The 24,283-nt window shown below is 43.0% G+C and overlaps 1 protein-coding gene across 1 annotated transcript; it reads right to left on the bottom strand.

The window, feature by feature from the left end:
• Window positions 1-11,404: 11,404 nt before the first annotated feature.
• Window positions 11,405-12,994, bottom strand: LOC147417515 (uncharacterized). Its single transcript, XM_086507489.1, has one exon. The coding sequence runs from the start codon at window positions 12,893-12,895 to the stop codon at window positions 11,528-11,530; it is 1,368 nt and encodes a 455-aa protein (XP_086363615.1). The 5' UTR covers window positions 12,896-12,994; the 3' UTR covers window positions 11,405-11,527.
• Between the last annotated feature and the right edge of the window lie 11,289 nt (window positions 12,995-24,283).

Below are 24,283 nucleotides of genomic sequence, written 5' to 3'. Positions count from 1 at the left end.
AGGGCATGCGTACCGCGCTTGTCCCCAAAAGAACAACCGCCAAGATCCTCCTAGAGCTTCTTTGGTTGAAATCCAAGAGGAGGAGATTCATCAAACTCACCACAAAGGATCTCCTCTATGCCATGCTTGGGGAAAGGTAAGAGAACATGATGCTTTTATTCTCTTTGACCCTGGTTCTACTCACAATTTCATATCTATGGAGTTAGCCACCAAGCTAGGCATACAATCCTACGAGATGGGAGATATCCTACCCGCAGACAGTGCCTTCAAGGGGCAAGAAGCTTCAGTTACTCCCTTAATCGGGAAATTGAGGCTTCATGTCCAAGGCTATGTGGACAAAGAGGACTTCTTTATCTCTCCTCTCAAGCATGAGGATGTAATCCTAGGGGCGCCATGGTTTGACCGCCTGGCTGCCCATGTTAAATTTCCTGAAAGGAGAATCTCCTTTAAGTTCAGGGAAAAGGACATGTATATAGATGCTAGGGAGATGGGTAACACCATCCCCATTGTACATACACCAGCTTTCAACAAGTCAATAAAGAGCTCTATTTCCGTGTACATGATTTTTGTTAAAGATTCTCAAAATGAACCTAATGCTTTAGCAAAAGAAAATAAAAGCAACCAAAAGGAATTAGAGTTATCCAATTTTCTCAAGGGGTTTCAAGATGTCTTTATTGACGACATCCCTTGTGAGCTACCTCCTAAACGAGGTAATGACGACCATGCAATTGAACTTCTTCCAGGAAGTTCACCGCCTAACAAACCTCCTTATAGAGTTTCTCAAGCTCAACAAGAGGAGATTATGCGGCAAGTGCATGACTTAGTTGAGAAGGGCATGGTTAGGCCTAGCTTATCTCCATTTTGCTCACCTGTGCTATTAGTGCAAAAGAAAGACGGCACATATCGTATGTGTGTCGACTATAGAGCACTAAATAGGATCACTATCAAGAATAGGTTTCCCGTTCCTCGGGTAGAAGACCTATTTGATAAGCTACAAGGATCGACCTACTTCAGTAGGATTGACCTAAAAAGTGGCTATCATCAAATAAGGATAGTTGATCAAGACATTGTAAAGACCGCATTTCGTACTACATTTGGTCTTTACGAATACATTGTCATGCCTTTTGGCTTGACTAATGCACCAGCCACATTCAACCGCTTGATGGAGAAGCTGTTCAGGCCTCATCGAACCTTCACTGGAGTGTTCTTTGATGATATTATCATCTACTCTAATTCATTGGAGGAACACAAGCAACACCTCCAGGTAATATTTCAAGTTTTAAGAGAGAATAAACTTTATGTTAATCGAAAGAAAAGTGAATTTTTCTTGCAAGAGATTCAATATTTAGGTCACATTATCTCTCAAGATGGAATCCAAATGGATCCATCCAAGTTAGAGGTAATAAAAGGATGGCCTAAACCAAGGAATCTTCATGAACTAAGAAGCTTTATAGGTATGTGTGCATACTATAGACGCTTCATAGAAAAGTTCTCACAAATTGCGGGACCATTACATGACCTAACAAAGAAAAATGTTAGGTATACGTGGTCTGCTAAGGAGAACAATGCTTTCGAAAAGCTTAAAGAAAAGCTTATCTCTCAACCTGTGCTTACACTACCGGATCTCTCAAAACCATTTGAGGTCCAATGTGATGCTTGTGGTGATTGCCTTGGGGCTGTTCTACTCCAAGAAGGGCATGCCATAGGCTATGAGAGTCGAAGGCTCGATCCTGTTGAGCAAGCTCTAGGCATATACGAAAAAGAACTCCTTGCAGTTCTACATGCCTTAGACTCATGGAAGCACTATTTATTGGGGACTCCTTTCATTCTGCGAACGGATCACCAAAGTCTTAAGTACTTCATGACGCAGACCAAGCTCTCCGACAAACAAATGAGGTGGGCAAATTTCCTTTCGCAATTTCATTTTCATATTGCTCACATTGCTGGCAAGCATAATCAAGTACCGATGCACTCTCAAGACGCCCGAGAGTGAATGCGATTTCAGCCTTTGCATTAGGGAAGAAAGAAGAACCATTTACTTTACAAGATGGTTATCTTCTCTATGGCAATAGACTATGCGTTACTAACTCACTACGTGAGAAAGTAATGTATGAATCTCATGCTCCCCCATATGCAGGGCATAGAGGGATTCAGTCTACCCTAAAGGGAATTGAAACATATTTCTATTGGCCTACCATGAAAGTGAACATACACGAGTATGTTTCCAAATGTGTGGTATGTCAAAAGACAAAATTTGATAGAGGGAAGCAACTTGGATTGCTTCAACCCTTGCCAATCCCTAATTCACCGTGGGAGAGCATATCCATGGATTTTATCTTTGGATTGCCTAAGTCTATCCATGGGAATACAGGAATATGGACGATAGTAGACAGGTTCAGTAAACAAGCTCATTTTATACCTGTCAAAAAGACTATCAAAGCCCATCAAATGGCAACCCTCTTCATTTCACAAATTTTCAAGTACCATGGCTTGCCAATGTCCATAGTGTCGGATAGAGATCCTAGAATGACCAGTAATTTCTGGAAGGGTCTCTTTGAGAATTTAGGAACAAGGCTAAACTTCTCTTCGGCCTATCATCCACAAACTGATGGCCAAAGTGAAATAGCTAACCTAACCATTCTCGATCTACTAAAAGCCTATGTAACGGAAGTAGATCAAAGATCCCAATGGGAGAAGTACTTACCCTTAGTAGAGTATGCTTACAATAACACTGTACATACTTCTACAGGAAAAGCACCTTTCGAGGTAATTGAGGGAAGATCAAAAAGTCCCTTGCTACTTAAGGTACATGGGAAGATCTTCGCTGCAGATGAGTATAGCCGAGACCTACAAGAATCTTTCCAAAAGATTAAGGATGCTATCTCTATCTCACAGCAAAGGCAAAAGGCTGCTGCTGACAAGCACAGAAAAGCCCAAGCCTTTAAAGAAAACGATTGGGTCTTGTTAAAGTTTCCCAAGGCTCGATTAAGGCACACGACGGGCAAGAATCCTACGGGCCACCAAAAGTACTATGCTAAACTAGCAAAAAGGTATTATGGTCCCTTCCAGATTCTTAGGCCAATCAATGAGATGGCCTATCAACTTAAGTTGCCCAATCATTGGCTCATACACAATGCTTTTCATGTGAGCCTCTTAAAGCCTTACAAAGGAGAGCCACCTCAAGAACCAACTATTGAAGACCCACCGGAGATCGAGGACCACGAGGAGGTGCTGCAGTCCGAGTCCATTCTCCAACATGAAGACAAGGTATTAAGAGGTGGTAAGACTATCCGACGATATCTTATTAAGTTTAAGAATTATCCTTTTGAAGATGCTAGATGGATGCAAGGCATACAATTAAAGGATAACCTAAACCTTGTCAATGCTTACAATGCTTCCCAAGAGTAAGCAAATGTACAAAATGTTAAAAATGAACAAAAATTTTTGTCTTATAAGACTCTCTTTTTCTTTATTTGTGCACAAAAATGAAGTAGTATGCATGCTTAGATCAAGTTTGCGGGGACGACGTCTCCCAAACACCAAAGTAGAGCTTGTCACTCTACTATGGAAGACTGATAGGACTAATGTGCAGACATGCTTGCGGCAGCCTCAGGCTCTCAAGCGCCAAATGGACTAGTCATCCATTATGGAATGATGTCGTAGGGTAACATAGGGATCCTCTACCCGCTAAGAAAAGGACTCATGCATATGCTTTATCTTCTCTACACCATAGTCGAGGACGACTATGATTTCAAGAGAGAGGTAATGTCATAATAATCAATATCTAATTCTCCTAAATGATTTTCTCATATTAAACTGATCATTTAATGTGGGGAAGTGCCAAGGGAGAAAAAGCTAGAATATTGGTTAAGTTAGCAGACCGGCCACAATAGGGATCCAAAGGAGGGAAAATAGGGATCCAAAGGGGGGGCCATCTGCAAAAGAGCCATGTGAAACAATGGGCCAAAAAGACCCTAAGGTTCAGCCCATTAAGACTTCCAAAATGCTAAGGTTCCAAAATTCAAAGGTTGTGTCCAAAGGTCAACCCTAGGGAAAATTGGATGCTTAGTGTGTGACCAAAAAGTCTTTCTACATCTCTACATGGGAGGGGGCGAGCCCCAAAGCTAGGGGATGAGAGAGAAAGCCACACACACACACACAGGCTCCCTTTACACAAAGGGAATGAGGGACACATGTCAGCTCCCTAGGCCAGATGCCCACAAGGTGTGCCCAATTCCTATTGGAAGACCCTTGAAGTGGACCAATGAGAATTAAGCTAGAGTAAATCTAGTTTAATTAATTTAAAAACATTTAATAAAAGAAACCAATGAGAATTAAGTCTCCTAGAAGACTATTGGGCAGTCTCCCAAGGGGTCCAATGAGCATTCAGGAGCCCCATGGCTTGCCTGATTCCTATTGGCCAGGAGGCAAAGGGGTCCAATGAGAGTTTAGTTTAATTATTTAATTACCTAAAGCTCTCACAAAAGGGGAAAGGGGGACACATGTCTAAAGGCTATCACTTATGCTGCTTAATTCCTATTGGCTTGACCTGGGGAGGTCCAATGAGGCAAAGGCCAGACTTATTTAGCAGCTAGGGCTCGCCCAAGAGAGGGGGGGGCTGATTTTTGCTTGGCATTGACACACACACTCTCACACTTGACCATGTGTGAAGGGAAAATACTCTATCTCCTCCCAAGCTTTAATGGAGAGCTCATCACCTACTCCAAGCTTGTGAGATAGAAGCCTACATCAACACTCTCTTGGCATGTGGATGCAAATCCAACCAAGAGCCAAGCTTCAATGCATGCTCATCTTCTCTACCAAGCTAATTACTAAGCTAAGCTATGCTAATATGAGTGATTATGTGAGGAGATGTACTTCTTTCTCGTAAGATACTTCTTTTTCCTCTCAATCTACTCTCATACCCTGCTAGCTCTCACCATCTTCGAAGGTGTGTGAGGTCTTGGGTCTGAGAACGGGGATAATTCAAGTTGTGTTTGATTAAGTGTTTTGCTTGGTGTATGAAGCTTCCATCTTCATTGCACTAGCTAGTCTTGAAGGAACACAAAGAATTGTATTGTACAATGTCTCTCTTGATGGGAGAAACCATAATACAAAGCCTTTTGGAGGGGGGACCGGCTCCATGCAAATCCGGTCCTCAACTGTTGTCAATAGCTTAATTGCTCTCTCTTTTGAAAGTATTGTCGATGCTATCTAACTAGGTGTTATGCTTTTTGTTGCTCTCTCTCCACCCAAGCACTCTTGTAATTCTCATTAGGAATCTATTCTAATGAAATGTCCACTATGTTCATGCTAATTTCCGCTACACATAAGATTTTAGGCCATTAAATGTTACAGATACTCTACGGAGGTCTACACAACACGAGATTAATCTTTATGGTCTCAATTTTCAGCAATTTTAATCATGGTTTGGGTTAGGACAGTTCCCCGCCTGACTTTACAGGTGTTCGATATAGGTGTTTTTCGCAGCTTTATGGTGTTTCCTTCCAACGGTGTGGTGTGTGCAAGGCTATAGAGGTTCTTGTTTTCCTTCTTGTTTGCATGCTAACATCATTTTGGTGCCCCCACTGAGGAGCAAGTGCTCCTATGCTCCAATTCCTGTGAAATATGTCTATTTTGCAGGCAATGAATGTAAAAGGGATGTGGGTCCTTATGGACAATCACTTATCATCACTCTGCTTGCTTAGCATAGCATAATAGCATAGTAATGAAGACAAAGAAGATTACAAGCTTAAGCATTGAAGCATGGCTCTTGGTTGGATTTGCATTCCATAGCCAAGAGTGTTGGTGTAGGATCTCAACTTCTCAACAAGCTTGGAGAAGGAGATGGAGTTCTTGCACTTTCACCAAGTGAGAATGAGCATGGGTGAGAGAGAGTATACCCCCCAAGCATACCCCCAGCTCGCTTTGGTCGACCCCTTTGTGTAGCTCATGCTTGCATTTCATTGGACCCCTACAAGCCTAGCCAATCACATGCATAGTGCATATCAAGCAACCATGCTAGCATTAGGACAAGTGTCCTCCTTTCCCCTTTGAGAGAGAGGACTTGATAAATGCATAAAAAATTAATTTAATTAGCTAAATTATCATTGGATCCCTCTAGGAATCAACCAATAGGCTTTAGGCACACAATGAGGGAAACCTAGATAGGGGCTTGACACATGTCCCATTTGCCTCTTTGAGCAAGGGGTGTCCTTTGGGTGAAGAAGGGGCCATTCAACACACCCCCCCTACTCATGGGGATTGCCCCCTCCTTTGTAGGCATATGCTTGAATTTTTGGAACACTTTAATCCCCTCTAGCACCTTAGTCATTAAGCACCTCAAGCACCTTAGTCAGCAAGCACGACAAACACCTCAAGCTTGGGCCGGGTTTCCACCTCAAGCACAACCCTAGCTTGCCTAAGGTTCTACGTCTAAGGACTTTTAACACTAACCTTTGGAGGTCTTTAATGAAGCGAACCCTAAGGTCTTTCAAGTTCCATTAGCTAGCATTGCTCTTTGAGAGACCATCTCCTATTTGAACACATTGACTTTGACCCCGTGTCGAGATAGATCCATAAGCACATGTCTATATTCTAACTCTTGTTCCCGTTTATTCTCCCACACTAAATGATCAATTTAATATAAGAAAATCATTTGGGTTAGTTAAATACTAGATTTTATGACAGACATCTTTGCAAGGGAATCTGCTACCATGTGCTTTCCTTTACAATATCTAGGTTGATAATCACTTGCAAAATTCAAGTCCATCTAGCCTTTTCCTTTTATCTTTGTTTGATTAGAAATCCATTCTTGATCAACATTATCCTCATCTTGGCACCATAATATATGTGATATTATGTGGCTCCATTATTAAAGTGCATGGACAAATGCATATAGCTCTTGTTCATAGAAAGAGCTATTATTTTGAGTGAGTCTTGAATTTTTTTTCTTTCAAAAGCTATCAGCAAATGTTCTTGTGATAAAACCAAACCGATAGCATATCTACTTACATCGGTTTCAACCACAAATGGTTTATTCGGATCCTTAATAATATTAATTGGATCCATACTTATTGCCACTTGTAATTTATCACCCCATTAAAAGGACTTCCCTTTCTCTTTTTGCTCGCACATTATTGGGTTTGTTCGTATTCCATTAATTAATTTGTCACTAAGATTCTTAACGAATCTCAGTTTTCAAAGGTAAAGTCCGCCACCCTGCGTTCGTGTATGTTGCACTCGTCTCTCCGCCATCGCCCTCCCCAATCACGCACTCCCCCACCCCTTTGGATTGCAGGACGTTGCTGCCCTCATCTGCACTGTCCTACCTCGTGCAACTGACTGCCGCGTTCCTGCAAAACAGGCTCCTCTATCACCACGAGCTCATAGCGACAGCACGGCCACAAGTGTTGTCTCTGCACACAGTTCCGGTTGTCCCCTGCGCATCCCTTTGAGTCCCTTTGCGCTCCGCTGCCCTGGTCTCATCTTCATACGCACTCTCCCTGCTTGCGTCTGAGCCTTGCAAGGGAATTCGCCTCTCTAATCTCTCTCTGCCCTCAGCAGCACTCCTCGTACCATCTCCCTACGCAGAATCATACACACTCTCGTTGCGTTGCAGTCATGGTCACGCCTTGCACGAAAGAGGACAGTCGCAGGATGTATGTGTGTGCGTGTGTCAGACGCAGACAACATCTATGTGTGTGTGTGTGTGTGTGTGTGTGTGTGTGTGTGTGTGAGACGCAGACATAGAGAACCCCCTTCTGATGGCATCCCGAAAGCTGCCGCGACACTCCAACTCCTCCTCCTGATGGCTGCGATAAAAATCCCGACCTTGCCGCCATCCCAAAAGTGTAGCCCCTCTCTCCTCCACGCCACATCTGCGCTTTTTTCCATGCTACACATTACAACATCTCCTCAAATTCCCATTAATCTGTCCTGCTTACAAAAATCGAGGACACATATTATTCGTGAGAAGAGCAATCTTGGCATAATCTTTATTGAACTTAAAATAGAATCTATATATCATGAAACCTTAATTAGATTTCTTGCTTTAGGCATAAATTCACGTTAGCATAGATTACATTTTTTAGTGCATTACCAAGCATCATTTTCACACACATTTATTACTGGGTCTATTTGAATTTTATTAATGCTAATCTACTAAGATCCCCCCTTTTCACCCAAAAAGATGTTGGGCGATACCCTGCTCGTGTTCACGCGTTGCCCTGCTGTCCCTTGTGCACCCTCAAGATTGCCAACAGACAGTCATGGCCCCGTGCAGATACTATCCTATCCTGCATCCCCTAGAGCTCCATGCTCGCAACTGCCCCCGTCATACCTTCCTCCCTTCCTCGATCCCTATCTGCTGCTTTCACTGTGCGCCCTCTCCTTCACACACACAAACACACACACACATTCCAATTCCTAGCAGTCTCTCGTTAATAGCTGCTTGTAGCTCAACACCGAGATGCAATTCAGGCCATTGGTCTTCAGCGCTAGAGAGAGAGAGAGAGAGGAGAACTCTATACTCTCCCTGTGGCTTCCTGAGTTCCCTAAGCTCCACCATTTGAGCGCGATCGACCTCGTGACCTCACTCTACTCATTGCATCCTCGCTGTCGCAACATTTCCCTGCCTTGCGCTCTGATCCCATGCACAGAGGAAAGCTGCCGAAGCATGGGCAGGCATGTCGACGAGGAGCAGGCATAGAGGGAAGCCACGGGCAGTGAGGTCTCCTGAGGCACACCTATCGCAGATCACAACCCCTGAATCTGCCCTGGCTGTCATGCTGTCGTGCATGATCGTCACTTGCAACTCCTCTGCCATTGAGCGGGGATGCCGAGTCCTCAGCGAGACAGGAAAATATCTTCTCGTTGAAAGAGGAGAGAGAGAGAGAGAGAGAGAGAGAGAGAGACTTCTCGCACTTTTGCTTCGCTTGCACGTGTCGACTCCCTCCCTTTTCCCCCCCACTACATAGGCCTAAGAGCATCTCTTGAGATTCCAACAAAACTAATGAATCCAAAATTGGATGGGCCTACTGGCATACTTATCATTGAATTAATAAAAAGATTAACATGAGACAACACAATGTTGAAGGCTAGAGTTCATAAGATGATGGATGAGGGTGATAGTGCAACCTCACCCCGTTTATGCGTTAAATTGGGGCCAGCACATGAAGGCTCGAGGATAGGTAAAGATCTTCCAAGGGGTCAAGGTGTTGATAAAACATCGGTGGTAAAAAAGACCCACTTTAGAAAACACAATGAAAAAATGCCCAACCAAATGGCTACTGCTAAAGGATTTAAGTTTGAGGTCAAAACCTGAAGGCTGGTGTGCCTTAGGGTACGATTTTTGCAAATGGAAGCAAGGAGACAGTCGATACCTCAACTCTAAAACGAGTCGTTTCATTTGCAAGCATACTCAAGGGTCCTAACGTTAAGGACACTGCTAAAGGCACAACACTTGAGTCATCAAGTGATGGGGGACATGAAAACTAACGAATGACAAGGAAACAACAGCTAAAAGAGGTTAATAGACAATTGGAGATAGGCTCAAACGGCTACAAAAGATCTAGCTCACAGGTCAAATTCAGTGGGGTATCAAAAGAAGGGTTGGCGGATCGGGCCTATAGTGCTCTCAAGAAATCTCTTCCACAGCAAGTTGAGGTCGCAAAGACAATCACATTAGCGATTCCACTAGCACTTGTCAAAACAGCTAGCCATGCAAGCTAAGCTTACGCTTGTGTTTGGCTTTAGTGGGAGAGTCTCGAATAGATACGAGATGGTCCAATGGATACAAGGACCTCAAGTTCTTGGGCATGGGGGGCCAATTGAAAACAGTATTTTCCTCACCAAGGGCTTCTGCTCAGTTAAATTTAAAGAGGACTCAGATGTCTCAAAAATCCTTGATAAAGAGCTCCTTATGTTTAATAGGACAACTCTTTGTGTGGTACTAGGGAGCCAGTTTTTGACTCAACGGAGTCTCTTCAGGGGATTCATCCTGTTTGGTTTGAGTTTGTGGGTTTGCCTCGTTGGCTCTGAGATAACGTAAGGTTGCTTCCCAATCAAATGAGAACACCTTTGTTTAGTCCTAACAAGAGGTAATAATCTCATGTGGCACTAAGACTTTCGCCCGGAGATCATGGATCTCCATCCATCACACATCCTGATCTACTATGATGATTTAGGCTAGGCCCGCATATGTTAGAAATACTGCTCCGAGAGAGAGAGAGAGAGAGAGAGAGAGAGAGAGAGAGAGAGGTGCCTTAATGACATGCCCTTATCACTAAGCATTTCTCACATAAAAGAATACATGGCTGGGTGTGCCTAACTTTGCTATTACTTCTCTCTTGCACATGCATTGTACATGCTTTAGCTATCAAAAAAGGCCAACACTCCTTGATATGTAATTCAGATTACTAGAAACCAAGGGGCCCAAAACATGTTTGTTGATATGGTAAAGGTTTTGCATGGTAATTAGCTCTATAAATGACAGAATCCATGACCCGTATGCGTGAACAAACAAAGTGATATGACCAATCATTATTCTAACATACAAATGGGGGAACCTTCGGTGGATATTTTGAAACACTCAAAATTGCCAAGTATGCTTCCCTCAAGGGGTTTGCAAACAAGCTATTATGCTTATAAGTAGGCAACCCCTAGACCTCCAACCATGAGTGTCCTTTACATACCCAACCTCCTCTGTATTGACATCAAGAGCCACTTCATCAAGGCCTAAAAGCCAAACATTCATTCCAATGCCATGAGGCTTTTCATCTTCTACACTATCACCTTTCACTTTTGATCGCGTAGATGTTTCTAAAGGTTTTTGATTTTTCTGAAATTGGGGAGACCAACCTCACTCCATTAAAAAAATGAACATCCTTGTCTTTGGAATTATCGTTGGGTTGAAAATGCCAAACCACACCCTAGCAATAAATCCTAGAATGACTTATAAAACCATTTCTTTAGACCTTTTCTCTTTAAGTAGGTTCTCCTAAGCATTATTTTGGGACACTCTTGCTTAATAGAGCACATCACACATTTTCAGTCGAGCAAGCAAAACAGTTTCTTCTTCATGCAAGTAAGCCATGTTCAAACCTGCACTAGTAAGCATTGTCGCAACCCTAGTCCTCGCAGCCTCTTCAATTCACTTCTGACTCATTACTCAACGGAGCTCTCTAATTGGCCCCAGTTATGTCCAGCTGGTCATTGTAGATTCTCAAAATCTGAATATAAACCACCCCTTCAATCATATGAACAGAATCATATCCCTTTGAAATCAAACATGTATTGCAATAGTGCACTCAAAGAGCCAATGCACTACATTATGTGCGAGTTTAACCGTCCTGACACAAACCATTGCAAATACAGACCGATTCAATGCAAATCCACATTGAAATAGAAAAGAAAGGCAGCGGTAAACCCACCATTAAAGCTTGAAAACAGGGTCGAATGCTTTCTTTGAATTCACAAGGACAAGATACCGGCAGTTTCACACGCCTCAAAATGGCAATTATTTACTTCAGCTTAAACTGGACTTGTTGCAAATAAGATGACCACCACAATCACGAAGCGGCAGTGGAAGGCTGACGCCAGTGTTCATAAAAACGCTCAGTAGATCTGGATCATTGGGACTTGGGGTTGGAAGTATGCCTGAGACCAGCTGAACAACATCCATGACTGATTCGGGAGGCAACATACAATTTGCATCAGTGCTCTTTAAACTCTTATTTACCCCTATACTGGCTTTATTTTCTAAAATGCTTTTCCCTTTGGTGATGAAAACAGGGAGCACACACTTTGTAGCACTCGTCCCTGAAGCAGAATTTCCTTCTAAATCAGCCTTCATCTGGGATCCTTTCCCTTCTTTGCATTTTAACTCATTAGCGCCAGTTGATTGTTTAATTTTCTCTTGCATATGGCTATCATCTTTTGAGCATTTCAACTTCTGCACAGGATCCCCTTCTTTGCTCTTCCGCTTATTACCATTTTCAGCATCATCAACAGAATTAGCACTACATCTTGGCCTGAGCGTGGCATCCTTTGCACATGATTCTTCCCCTTTGTTAACCAAGAGACTAGATTGCACTGGGTGCCCATTCGAGACAACACCATGACTCTGCTTGCAAGGTGCTTGATTGGATGTGAAGGTCATGCGTTCCACAAGGTTAGCTGATTTTTCACTAGGATCTAGCATGCCCACAGTATGATTGTTCTTCTGGTGGTCGACTCTCTTCCGCAAAATGGGCGGTGCCACAATCTGTTTGAGGTGTTCATTTGTGTCTCCAAATGCTGCAAGCTCCAAAAAATTTGTCTGATAGTTATCCTCACTCACCCGTTGCAGACAAGAAGTTCTGTGTTCCTTGCTTGACAAAAAGGCATGGTTGAATATCTCTGCAAAGACATTGTTGTGATCCTTGACAGAAACGTTATCATGAAGGGCTGAAGCCATGTTGCACTTACGCACAATCCCATGGAGCTGCGTGCCTATCTGCGTTATGCCTCCGACCACATCTTGTGACTGAGTGATGAGGCCGGAACCCCACAGGCCAGTAAACAAAGAGCAATCTGCATGTGGGGACAGCGATCGCTCCCTATCACTCTCAAATGCCGGGTTATAGCTGTCTTCCTGGCATGCCTGAGTGTCTGGTGAGGCCAACTCCAAGGGCCGCTGCAGGCCGAAAGCTGGCTCTCTCTCTTCTCCGGCATCCTCTTCATCGCTACTACTGCTGCCAGAGGTGCCGCAGAGCCTAGAAAGGGGTTGATCTGCCTGCGATGGCGACAAAGCAGGCGCCCCCTTCTCTTCCCAGCCAGGAATGCGCTGCAAAACGTCCTCCTGAGAGGAACTTACCGTGCTTTCTCTCACAAGGAATTCATACGGGTCTGCCATCGCTAACGTTATGTAAAAAACCCGTCATTTGAAAGTTTAGCTGGGATCACTGTTTTAGGCTAAACTGTTTAAAGAGCCGGGTCGCACCAGGGAAGAGTGAGAGGAGTGGAGCCTGAAAAATCGAAGCCAAAAGTTGCTCCTGCTAGAGCCTAGCACTGGGAAAAATGAGGGTACTACACTATACTTTAGGGAGACATCTTCTCTCCTCGTTTGTAGAGCACCTTCTCCCAATCAGCAGCGACCACGCCATCTCCATTCAGCCTCGAAAAAAACTCCTCCTCAAATTTGGAGCAAAGGTGCGACCGCGTTTGTTTCCCTTCCCCCAATGCTAGTGCGACTCAGCTCTTAAGACATTGTGCACGACAAACCCGTCATCTGAAAGTTTAGTTGGGATCACTGTTTAGGCTAAACTATCTTAGGACACGCAATACTTAAAAGCTAACAAAAATTCTTACTCCCCAAAATCGTGGCCACATAATTGTGTAAGGACAAGATACAAGTTTAAAATTTTGCCAACATACTTTACAAAACATGTGCAATGCTTTGACAATGTCAATGGAATATACAAGTCAAGGTAGAAAGTAATGAACAGTGATCTAGCAGCTAGCTTGTAACTTTGAAGAAACCCTTTGGGCAAGCTACAAGCATAAGGATAAGATAGTTGAACTCTTCACACTAAAATTGACATACTAAACATATGAAAAAAAAGTTACATGAATTATAAAGTGCCATACAAAAGTATGGTGGTGGTGAGTTCGCACCATGTCTCTCCGAAATTTCCAAAAACAAAAGTTGTACCCTACCTCGTAGTGCAATGCACAATCCACTCTACTACATATGCATGGGAACAAGACGGAGATAAGAACCTAAAATTCTTATCAATTTGGTGTTGAGCTTGTCAATAGTAAACTTTGTTATCAATATATGTGCTTGGCATCCCCTCCCTTGTCCGCCACCTGCCTTGGCCCCCTTGTGCCTCACCTTTGCTCGCTTGCCCGTGGCTCCTTGTTGCCTTGCCCGCCGTCTGGCACCCACCCTCTTTTCCTCTTTCATCCCAAACTATGCGTTTGCAAAGATTCACATTAATAAATGAGAGAATACTATCAACTTGGATGCCCTCAACCTATACCAATGTCTTGTCTCTCTCTCCTACTTCCCAATTTGGAGCCTTACAAGTCTCGTTCAAATTTGACCTCGTTTCTTAATAAACTTTATCGTTCGATTTTTCCCTTGGTCCTCCCTCATTCTCTTCACAATCTGCAAGTTCTGATCTCTCACGTAGTGAATCTTCTCACTAAAATTATTTGCCAAAGTCGCTTTGTATGCCTTGTTGACGGTCATGTTGGTTGCTACACACACACACACATTGTGTATTATTGGAAGTATTCTAGCATGATTACTTAATTTGGTTTTTATCATTAGGGGTTGCCATTGACCCGTGTGCTTTATTCTACTTGCTTCATTTGAGAATACGGTGCTAGGCTTACCAAGTAAATAATACTCATGCTTGGCCTTAAAGTAGTTTATCATACAATTGCAATTTTTTTTTCTATTTGATACTATCGAAGTGCCATACATAAGTATGGTGAAGAGTTGACACAATATCTCTTCAAAAATTACAAAAAATAGAAAGACATACCCTTCCTCGTAGGTAGTGTGCAGTCCACCCTTAGACACACGAAACATTGGCCATGAACTCCTCCATAGTTGAGGGACATAAGGAGCTTGGGCTCTCCACCCAATCGTGGAGGCCCAAGAACGAATTGCTCCATATCAGGTATTCAATTCTCCACCAAGAATATTGCAAGTTGGAAAGCTTTCTAATGGTAAACCATAGGGTTATTGTCAAACAAACCGCTAGTGTTGGCTGAGTCAAACATAGGAAAGTAGGGTGTCAAATGCTCTACTCTTGGAACTTTCCATTGCATTCTCTTTGGGAGATTACAACTATATCCTATCACCATACCACAAGTCGCCATAAGTGTACTTTACTGGTGCATCTATGTACGTGGGAACGTAAGTTGGAATGTAGCCTTTGAAGAAGATTTTTCTTAACTTGCTCATATCTCTATAGGTTAATCCTCCAATGCAGCCAGTGGTCTCCCACTTAGCCACTAATAGACTAGTGTAATCTAGTACTCTCATCTCCTTCTTGCTTCTAGCATGCTCAACAATTTCTTTAGTTTGTGTACTCTCACGAGATGATAGATTACAATTATGGACCATTAAATATCCCTAAGTTTTGTTTTCCAAGTACAAAAGCCCTCACCATTGAGCTTCTCAATCCCTCACTCACCCGTAGTGCCTTGGGGCGGTCTTTTCCTTGTAAAATAAATACCTAAGTCCATAAGAAATATTGGGATCACATTGGGACATTCACTTGAGATGCTATAACTTTAACACCCTCTATCGAGCTCATAGTGGACATATGTAGGAAGACCAAGTCGATCAAGAAGCTATCATTGACACCCGAGTAGTATGTCTACTATCGGATAAATCTTTTTACCTTAGAAGAATGCCACCTTGAGCAGTGTTTGCCTCATGGAAAACTGAATTTAGACCACACTACATCCAAGAATCCCCATTCATGAATTGTGGACACGTCACTCTCAAACATTCCTAGACAATAACCTTGAAAGCAAAACAGGTCCATAATCTGGCCAACAGTATTGGATTGGTGCATTATCCATAGTGTTTTTATACGTCGCATTGGTTCCTTGCCAAATGCATGTGCCTTGAACTTCGATCCACGGGTTCAAACACCGATAACTTGAATTCCAACACACGGGTCCAAATCATTTGTAAGAAGTATTGTTTGCCCCTCACTACCGCTCACAAGCTTCTCCCTCAATCGTTGATTTCATTTGCCAAAGCTAGAAGGTGAAGCTAGTTGAAGCAATGGCCACTTGCCTAGAAATTTGGAGTCGTGGCCACTATGGATGCGGCCACACGTGCCATGCCAATCTCCTCTATCAATTTTTTATCACTGTTATCCTTGTCAAGCTTTCCTACACCTTTTCCCTCTTGCGAGCTCTTGCATTTGCCTTTGACTTCACATTCCCAAGCCAAACAAAGCATCTTAATCTCCCTTGAGAACTTTGGTCGTGCATAGTCTTCTGATTGGGTGTTGGTCGAATCTCTTTCCATAGCTGATGCTTGTTTTTGGTTCACCTTTGTCGGTGGAGCCAAGCCTTTGGAAAGCATTTCAAGATGCAATGTCACAAGGTGCCCCGCTTGTCTTCACTTTCTACAACATCTCAAAATGCCTCCAACCAGCATCTCCAAAATTCTATTGCATCTCACGACGCTCTATGAATTTGCTGCAAAGGAAACCCTCATTCACTTTTAACATTTCAAAATGCTCACAGTGTATTCCTCTCTGCATCCAACATTTCCAAACGCCCTTAAGTAGACTACCCACCACTAGATTTTGGTAGAATATCAAAACGCAATTTCTAGTAGCATATCAAAAGGCAAATTCTGGCAGCATTTCAAAAAGCATATTCTGACAGCATATCAAAACACCACAAATATCATCAATCTTGAAAAATGTTACCAACACTCTAGCTTTTCAAAAATTCAATTTGCAAGAGATGTTTTTGCCTTAGTTTTCCTCCTCTCCACTGTGCCGCTTTCTATGCACAATCAATGATCTATAGCTACTTTGATACCATGTTAAATTTGATGATGCAAAATTGTAGAGCAATAGGTGAAAGACGAGAGAGAGAGAGAGGGGGGGGGGGGGGGGGGGGGGGGGGGGGGGAGGGGATACTATTGAACCAACCAGAGAGAGGGGAGGGGGGGAGAGATACTATTGAACCAACCAACTTGGACAATAGATTAGTAATTATATAAGGGGGGAAAGGTGGTGTTTATATACTAGCCTGGGGACTCTCAAGTACCCCCCTAAGTAAATTGCTCTACCCAAGATTTGACAAATAAGTAAAGTAAATACCTAAAGCCAAAATAAATATTGGGATCACATTGGGCCATTCACTTGAGATGCTATAGCTTTTACAACCCACTCCCCTTAGGTGCCTTTTCCACATGCTACCACATGGTTCTATGCCACCTATGCATCCCAATAGACAAGAGGTGTTACACACAAGCATAGGCTAAAGCCCAAAAACCCTCACAACCCTCCCCTTGGGGTTTAGACTATGAAAGCTGACATCTCTAGTACACTCCAATCTAGGAGCAAAAGAACACTTCCAATCCAGGAGACCATTCCCAATATAGCAGACAAACCATTTGTAATCCAAGAGACACTGCATACCTCCCCTCGAATAGATGTATAAAGATTGAAACTAAGCTAATTCAAGCTATCTCCAAAAAATAACACTGAGAGGTAAAGGGAAAAATAAAATCTAGAGGATGTCATCATAGTTGTAATCACAAGATACTAGAAGGTTGTTGTCGTCTTCTTCTTCATCTTCATCTTTGTCTTCTTTCGCTAGACAGACTGAACTTCTGGGCCTTGGGTTGTTGTAGGTGCTGCCTTTCTCTTTCGTGAAGCACTTGGAAGGAGGATGACCCTTCTTCCTGCAAATACTGCAAGTCTTTGATGTTAAGAAATCTTTGGTTGTGTGCTCTTCTTTGCCACACTTGAAACAAGTTTTATTGCTAGAACTAACTGCAAAAGCTCCTCCATTGAAGTAGAATTCCTCCTTTGCTTCTTCTCCTCGGTCATTGAAGAGTTGATCACATCTTTAAAATGTGGTGTTGGATCCTTGTCTTTGATGATGTTTGTTATCTGGTCAAAGCTAGACGGCAAGGCTCCTAGAAGAACTACAATTTTTCCCTCCTTTGGTACTACACTGTTCACATAAGTGAGATGTGTCGCCATGCTTTAAAGGCGATTGACCAAGCTTGCAACATCGTTTTAAGATTCCACTTTTAATTTATATAAATCGTTTTTTAAGCTCACTTTGCTCTTATTTTTTCTAGCTCCAAAATTCTTTTCTAGTGCCTCCCATGCGGCTAATGAGGTTTCACAATCATCAGTAAAGTGCACATAATTGTCGTGTAGTGCAACATTTATGATTCCTAATGCCCGATCATCTTTGGCCTAGATTTATGTGCTCGTAGCCAGTGTAAGTACGTGTGCTCCTTCACGAGATGAGGGATCACTAATTGTTTGCTTGACACCCCATATCCCCCTTTTCATTAGGTAGCCTTTCGACTTGGTCTGCCAAGTGTGAAAGCCCTCTTTGTTAAATTTTCTAGGCCCTTTCTCTTCCATTGTGCAAGACTAGAGGGGTCTTAGTGTTTGGAGATTCTCCAATCATAGTGTCTACCTCTTTTTCAAAAAATCACATTAACTTTTAAGTTATATGTCGCATATGTTTGTTGTGCAAGGATACAATTGCTTGAGAGAGAGAGAGAGAGAGAGAGAGAGAGAGAGAGAGAGAGAGAGATGTATTAGGTTTAATGGCCATGTGGCCAACCACCCATCACTAACTGCTATTAACCCTAAGTGTACATCTATACACTTGTGTGAGCCATTAACACTAAGTACAATGTGTATTGTGCCTTAGTGCATAAGATAGAGAAGAAAGAAAGGGGGCACGTAGTCTGTGTCGGCTCTCCCCCTCCAACCTGTGTGTGTGTGGCTATGGTGGTGTGTGTGTGTGTGTGAGTGTGTGTGCGTATTCATTCTTTCACTTTTGATGTGCTCCTGGCTCCTCTCCTTCATCTGGTATCAGAGCGGTTTCATTCCCGAACTCGCTTCCGCATACGTGTCTACTTTCAAGAGTGCAAACAAGGTTCCGACTTCGGCATCAACAAATCCAGCATTCCGAGAGCATTTCTAGTAGGTGTCCTGATGTTTTACCCCCCTTTTGGAGTTATTTGTGCCATCAGAAACCTCATTTGAGCTACGATTCAAGAGCTAGATTTTTCAGCCCTCTTTTGGTAGTTTGTGTTGTAGAGCTTCCATAGTCATTACAGGTACCATTGTTGCAGTCTCTTCCATCTACAAGAGCCCACGGCTCATTCAGGAGTGCGTAGCCTCTTTCGGAGTGGTCTCATACCGTTAGAAGCTGGACACACCCTACGAAAAATGACGGCTCGACAGATTATCATTTTTTGTAATTATTCATTTATTGAGAAAAGCCGACATTTCACCTTGTAAATATTGGGGCTTATAGAAGTTTCCAGATTGTATCCCAGTTTTGACATTTAGATTGAGTAGATGGTTAATTTGGAACTTTAGGGTTTGAGAATTGTAAGGTATTTATACCACTTTTTGACCTTAATGAAAAACCTTTTGTCATTTTAAAAAGTTTTAAAAAGTCTGTGAGTGAGCGTACTGTGTACGAGAGAGAGTGAGAGCTTCATCTTGACGCTACGTGTGCACCGGTGGTCAGAATCGAGTGCAGAGAAGTGCAACATGTTGCCCCCGACGAGAGCTACGCGCCAATACCTACATTGCGCACGTACGGTCCAATTTTGCAAGCTCCATCTACGAGATTCATCTGGTGATTCGGTGAGCATACGTTGTCCGATTTTGCATTGCAGCATATCCACGCGTTTGCATTGAGTAGAGCTACACATTAGGCATTTTAGATTTTGGAAACAAAGACCTGCAAATTTCGGCCAGACATCCTACGTGATTTTGCACCTTGGTGTTTTGGGTTGGGGTTTTGGTTCATAGACCTTAGGGAGAGCGACCTATTGGTGTTAGTAGGGTCTCCTTCAAGTTCTGTGGTGTTTCGAGATTGTTTGATGGGTGTTCAGCTCTAGAAAGCGTTGTAGGAAGTTTCCTCTTATGCACTCTTGAAGGCCGTGACTTAGACATTGGGTAGAGACCTCTGTAGGAATTAGTTAGGAGTCAGTCGAGTGTAGGTTGACACCCTATGCTTGCTTCCACGCGCCTACGGGTCGAGCTTCGTCCTTAGCTGACAAATCTTGTTAGGTGAGTTCTCGTTGTGCTGACGTCCGTCGCGACGTATCCGTCCAACATTGGCGCCATTGCCAGGGACGAAAACCTTACTTAGGTGATCGAGACTAGTCCTTGAGGATAGGGATTCTTTGGCTTGTCAAGAGTCTCGTTTTACATTTAGATAGGATCAGAGGGTGGAGGACTCTCTAGGTCTTAGAGGGAGTCTAGGGAGCGTGTGTCTGGCCTAGATCCTTCGACTTAGGTAGATTTAGGTAGACTGAGATAGTTTTAGGTATTAGAAGAGTAGGAGTTGGAGTGGTAGAAGCGGTGAGAGGAGAGCTTGGGAGTCCGGAGAGGCCAGGAGGCAACCAAAACACCATCATCACCATTTCACATGATGAGTAGGAGTAGAATAAGTAGGACATCATGATTCAGGATCTAGAGCACTTCATGCATGTATACTTACTTGGTAAATTCATCACAAGGTTGTAAAAGACGCAAAAAGACGCAAAAGTGTGTTTGAAAGCTGAAGTGGAGTCTAAAAGTTACTGTGAGTGTCTCTGATAGAGCTACAGAGCATCAGGAGCATTTACGTCAGGAAAAAATTTAATTTTAAGCTAGGAGAGTTGACCAGTGTGTTCAGAAGGTAGGTTTTACCCTATTTTCACCTGGAAAGTAGAAATTTGACCATATCTTGACAGGATAAGGCCAGATAGACTGAAATTGCCAGACATCCTACCCAAATTGTGCCAGGCATTATTTTAAAACCAAAACCATAGGATGACTGCATGAGCATGATCTGCATGATATATTGAGTGACTGAGAGAGGTTTCATCTCATTTGGGTGAGAAAATTGGGTTCTAAGCAGACTTTAGCACTTTTGACTGAAAAAAGCTAGAACAGCTAAAATTGGGGACTTTTGAAATCCAAACCAAAATCTAAGCATACCACTGGGTTGCTGACATCAAGGGGAAGTTGTGGGTCAAGTCTGGGGTCAAACAGGCCAAAAAGACATCCTACACGTAGGATGTCATCTGTGTGATTTTGCACTCCAAACCTAATTTTGAGCATACCAAAGTAATCAGCACCTCAAGGGGAGCCTATGCTTTGCATTTGAAGCCATTCTGGGCAAAAAGACATCCTACGTGTAGAATGTCTAAAGCAAGAAATTGAAGCCAGATACTGACTGTGGGCATAGCAAGGTGTTGTATAGCCTGAGGCAAGCCTCCTAGTCAATTTTAGTCCAAATTGGAGTTGATTAGACTAATCAAGACCAGCAGCAGGCTGTCCGAATAGATTTCTGATCCATTGACCAGCTTATAGGTGTCCAAATCAAAAAGTAAAAACAACTATGGACTCAGCACATCAAGGGGAATCCATAGTGCAAAAATCGAGGCAAAACAGAGCAGGAGACATCCTACATGTAGGATGTCTACTGGGGCTTAGTGAGGAGAAAATTTGACTGGGCTTAGACAGTGAGGTTACATTTGGCTTAAGGGTTCCAGAACTTCTTTTAGAAGTGAATTTGGACCTTGTTTGGCCATTTGACGGAGCAAAGACTGAATTCAGACTTTTTCACGTAAATTGACCAACATCCGAGGGAAGTACCGTTCTAAATTAGCATACCTAATCCATAACATCAGTAGTGTTTAAAATATAGTAGTGGTTGAGGTTAACTCTCCAGTTATACCAATCATTACTAAGAACACCTCTAGCGGTTAAATGCTTTGATTCGATTGCCGAAATTAAACGCTTGTGTACAAGTATATTCAGCAGCAAAGCAAGAAGTTGTGCGAAGACTGATCCTTTGCCACGTGAGTGGTTGGATTTGTAATAAGTTGCATTGATAAGTTTGATGAATTTAAGATCAGGAAGATACATTTTTAGAGACCAAAAGACGGCAGGTGACCAAGGTAGCTTAGTGTCCACCGAGGAGAGTGTAACTCAGGCAAGGCTAGATCCACTAGCATCGATTATTGAGGAAGGTAGTGATACTGACACTTCATCAGACAAATCCTTCTTTGTGATGGGTAGTCAACAGCCAGGAGGTTTCACCTATGACGGACCCATGCCAAAAGGAAGCACCTCCCTAAATCCTTTGAATAATTCCAAGTTCACTGTGATCTTCTTAAAAGGAACAAACTCGAGGGAAGCCCTAGTCTATTCTGATTATCGAGGACGCAAGTGTATTTGTATTGAAGAAAGGCCGGCTCAGAGACTGGAGATAATTCGAATCTATCATGATGGGGATAGATTCCGAGACGAAAAGGGGAACCACTATCTGATAGTTAGTAACCCTGAGGATTACAACAGATATGGAGATAACATGGCAAAGGGGTAAATTTTTTCAGAAACTCAAGAACCTCCTCCAAACATTGATCGACCTGGAGCAATTTTTATGTATGATAAGAAAACAACCAGGGTTTCAACTTATAATGAGAATGCGGGAATTTACAAGCATGAGAGTGAGGGAATAGTCTCTTACTTTCGCTGCAAAGAAGCATACCCTACTGAGTTAAGCAAAGACATGGTTCTTTACTTATTCTCTTATGAAACTGCTATGATATTGTTTTTGTTGATAGGTACGGGCACGAATACCAATGTATTCTCCCAGAGGAGGTAGGAAAGGCAACAGTTCTAGGAGCATCAACATATGGCCCCGATGAAGTGCCAAGAGCCCCCTACACCCCTATCAAGTCGACAAATTCCTTCTCAGAGGAGTATGACGCGACCTCACATTCTACCCGACCGCAGACATTCAACAACCAAAACCAACCAGTAACTCGGCCATCATTGTAGGCATGGCTTCGACAGAGTGCAACATTGAAGCAAGACCGAAACCGAGACGGTTATCAAGCCGCACGAGGGCTAAGGGATTTAGAAGAACCACCACTCTACTCAAGGTATCAAGGAGGGAGTAAGCCAAACACTCAAGGGTCAACACAGCCTGGAAGACCACCCATAGAACGAGTTCGAAGAGATGAACCATCTCTTGCAAGAACTATTAGAAATTATGGCTTAGGAGCACAATTGGGAGAGGAACCAGCCTACTAAAGAAGACCAGAGGAGGTATATAGATTGGGATGTGGAGATCCAATGATGAGATTTGTAGACCATCGTAGAATTAGACCTTCTCAAGTACAAAAATGGGCAAACAAGAAATACACAGGAAACAGAGATCCAAGAGATCATGTAGCTGCCTTTGTGCGTGTAATTAGAGCGGAAGAGGTGTTAGACTTCACTACCCAATTTGCAAGGTTTGGACTAACCCTAGAGGATCACGCTGCTACTTGGTTTGACTCTGTGGAGCGTAGAGACTTTGAGTCTATGGAGGAGGTGTTTGACGAGTTTATCGAGGAATTCTCACAAAGGGGGATAGCTCATAATACCGTCTCACAAATCCATAAATTCAAACAAAAAGACGGGGAATTTGTGCGAAAGGCAGTTCTACTACTAAAAAGATATGTTAAGTTCTACCCTATGGAAGAACTGCCAACTCAGTGTAGACTTATGCTTATATTTATCCAAGGACTAAGGAATGCAGATCTTCATAAGGACTTACATATGAAGAGGAGCACGACGTTGAATGAGTTAACCAAGGAGGCTCTTTACCTTGTAGACAATTGTGCGGTCTACAAAGAGGGTGAGTTCAAGGATCTTGACGACATTTCATCTTCACAACAAAGTGGAAGCAAGTCTTCTAAGACAGCACCGAAAGGAGAAGTAGCTGTAAGCCAGGAGCAGATTGTAGAGGAAGTGCTTAAAAAGATTAACTTGTACGCTAAACCCCAGGCTAAACAGCCCAAGTGATGTGTTTATTGAACAAAAATGGACAAACCATGGGACGGAGGAATGTTATTATAACAAGGGATATGTGAGAGAGAGACCTTATGCTCCCCAAGCTCAGGTAGCTTTTCCTCAAGTTCCACCGATACCTAGGTATCAAGCAGGCAACCTACCAGGACCTGTAGGTGTAGAAAGACCACAACCAATGTTGGGGCAACAACCACCCCTACCAGGATTACGACCAGTTGGCATAAGATACACACCAACAGTAACCGAATCAGAAGAGAAGGCTTTGGTGCCTATGCATGCATATTATGAAGATCCCAGTGGATATACGGTAAATTCTGCCTATTATCCACTGGAAGAACCCTCAACACCAGAACCATGGAGCGTGATGGGAGGTGCAGGACCACCAACAGCTGCACAGGCAGCAGGAGAAGAAAGATATAGCTTAGATGAACGAACATTGGTGTTCATAGCCAACGGAGGCATGGGGGGATAGAGACATGCATACCAACAAAAAGGAGTTCAAGGAGCACCTCAACAACCTAAAGGACCCTGCTACAAGTGTGGTGGAGACCATTGGCTAAGAGACTTTCCTCATGATGAAATCATTAGAGTCAACGTATATTGCACCGAGTGTGGAGTTACTCATTTGATTCTTGATTGCCCTAAGAACCCGATCAAAGGAGCAAAAACTACCTTGAACATGCTGGAAG

The sequence above is a fragment of the Adiantum capillus-veneris genome, chromosome 30, assembly GCF_014529385.1.
Source record: "Adiantum capillus-veneris isolate H3 chromosome 30, ASM1452938v2, whole genome shotgun sequence".
Taxonomy (NCBI): domain Eukaryota; kingdom Viridiplantae; phylum Streptophyta; class Polypodiopsida; order Polypodiales; family Pteridaceae; genus Adiantum; species Adiantum capillus-veneris.
The sequence above is the reverse complement of the archived record's forward strand: the minus strand, read 5'-3'. Positions and strand labels throughout refer to the sequence as shown.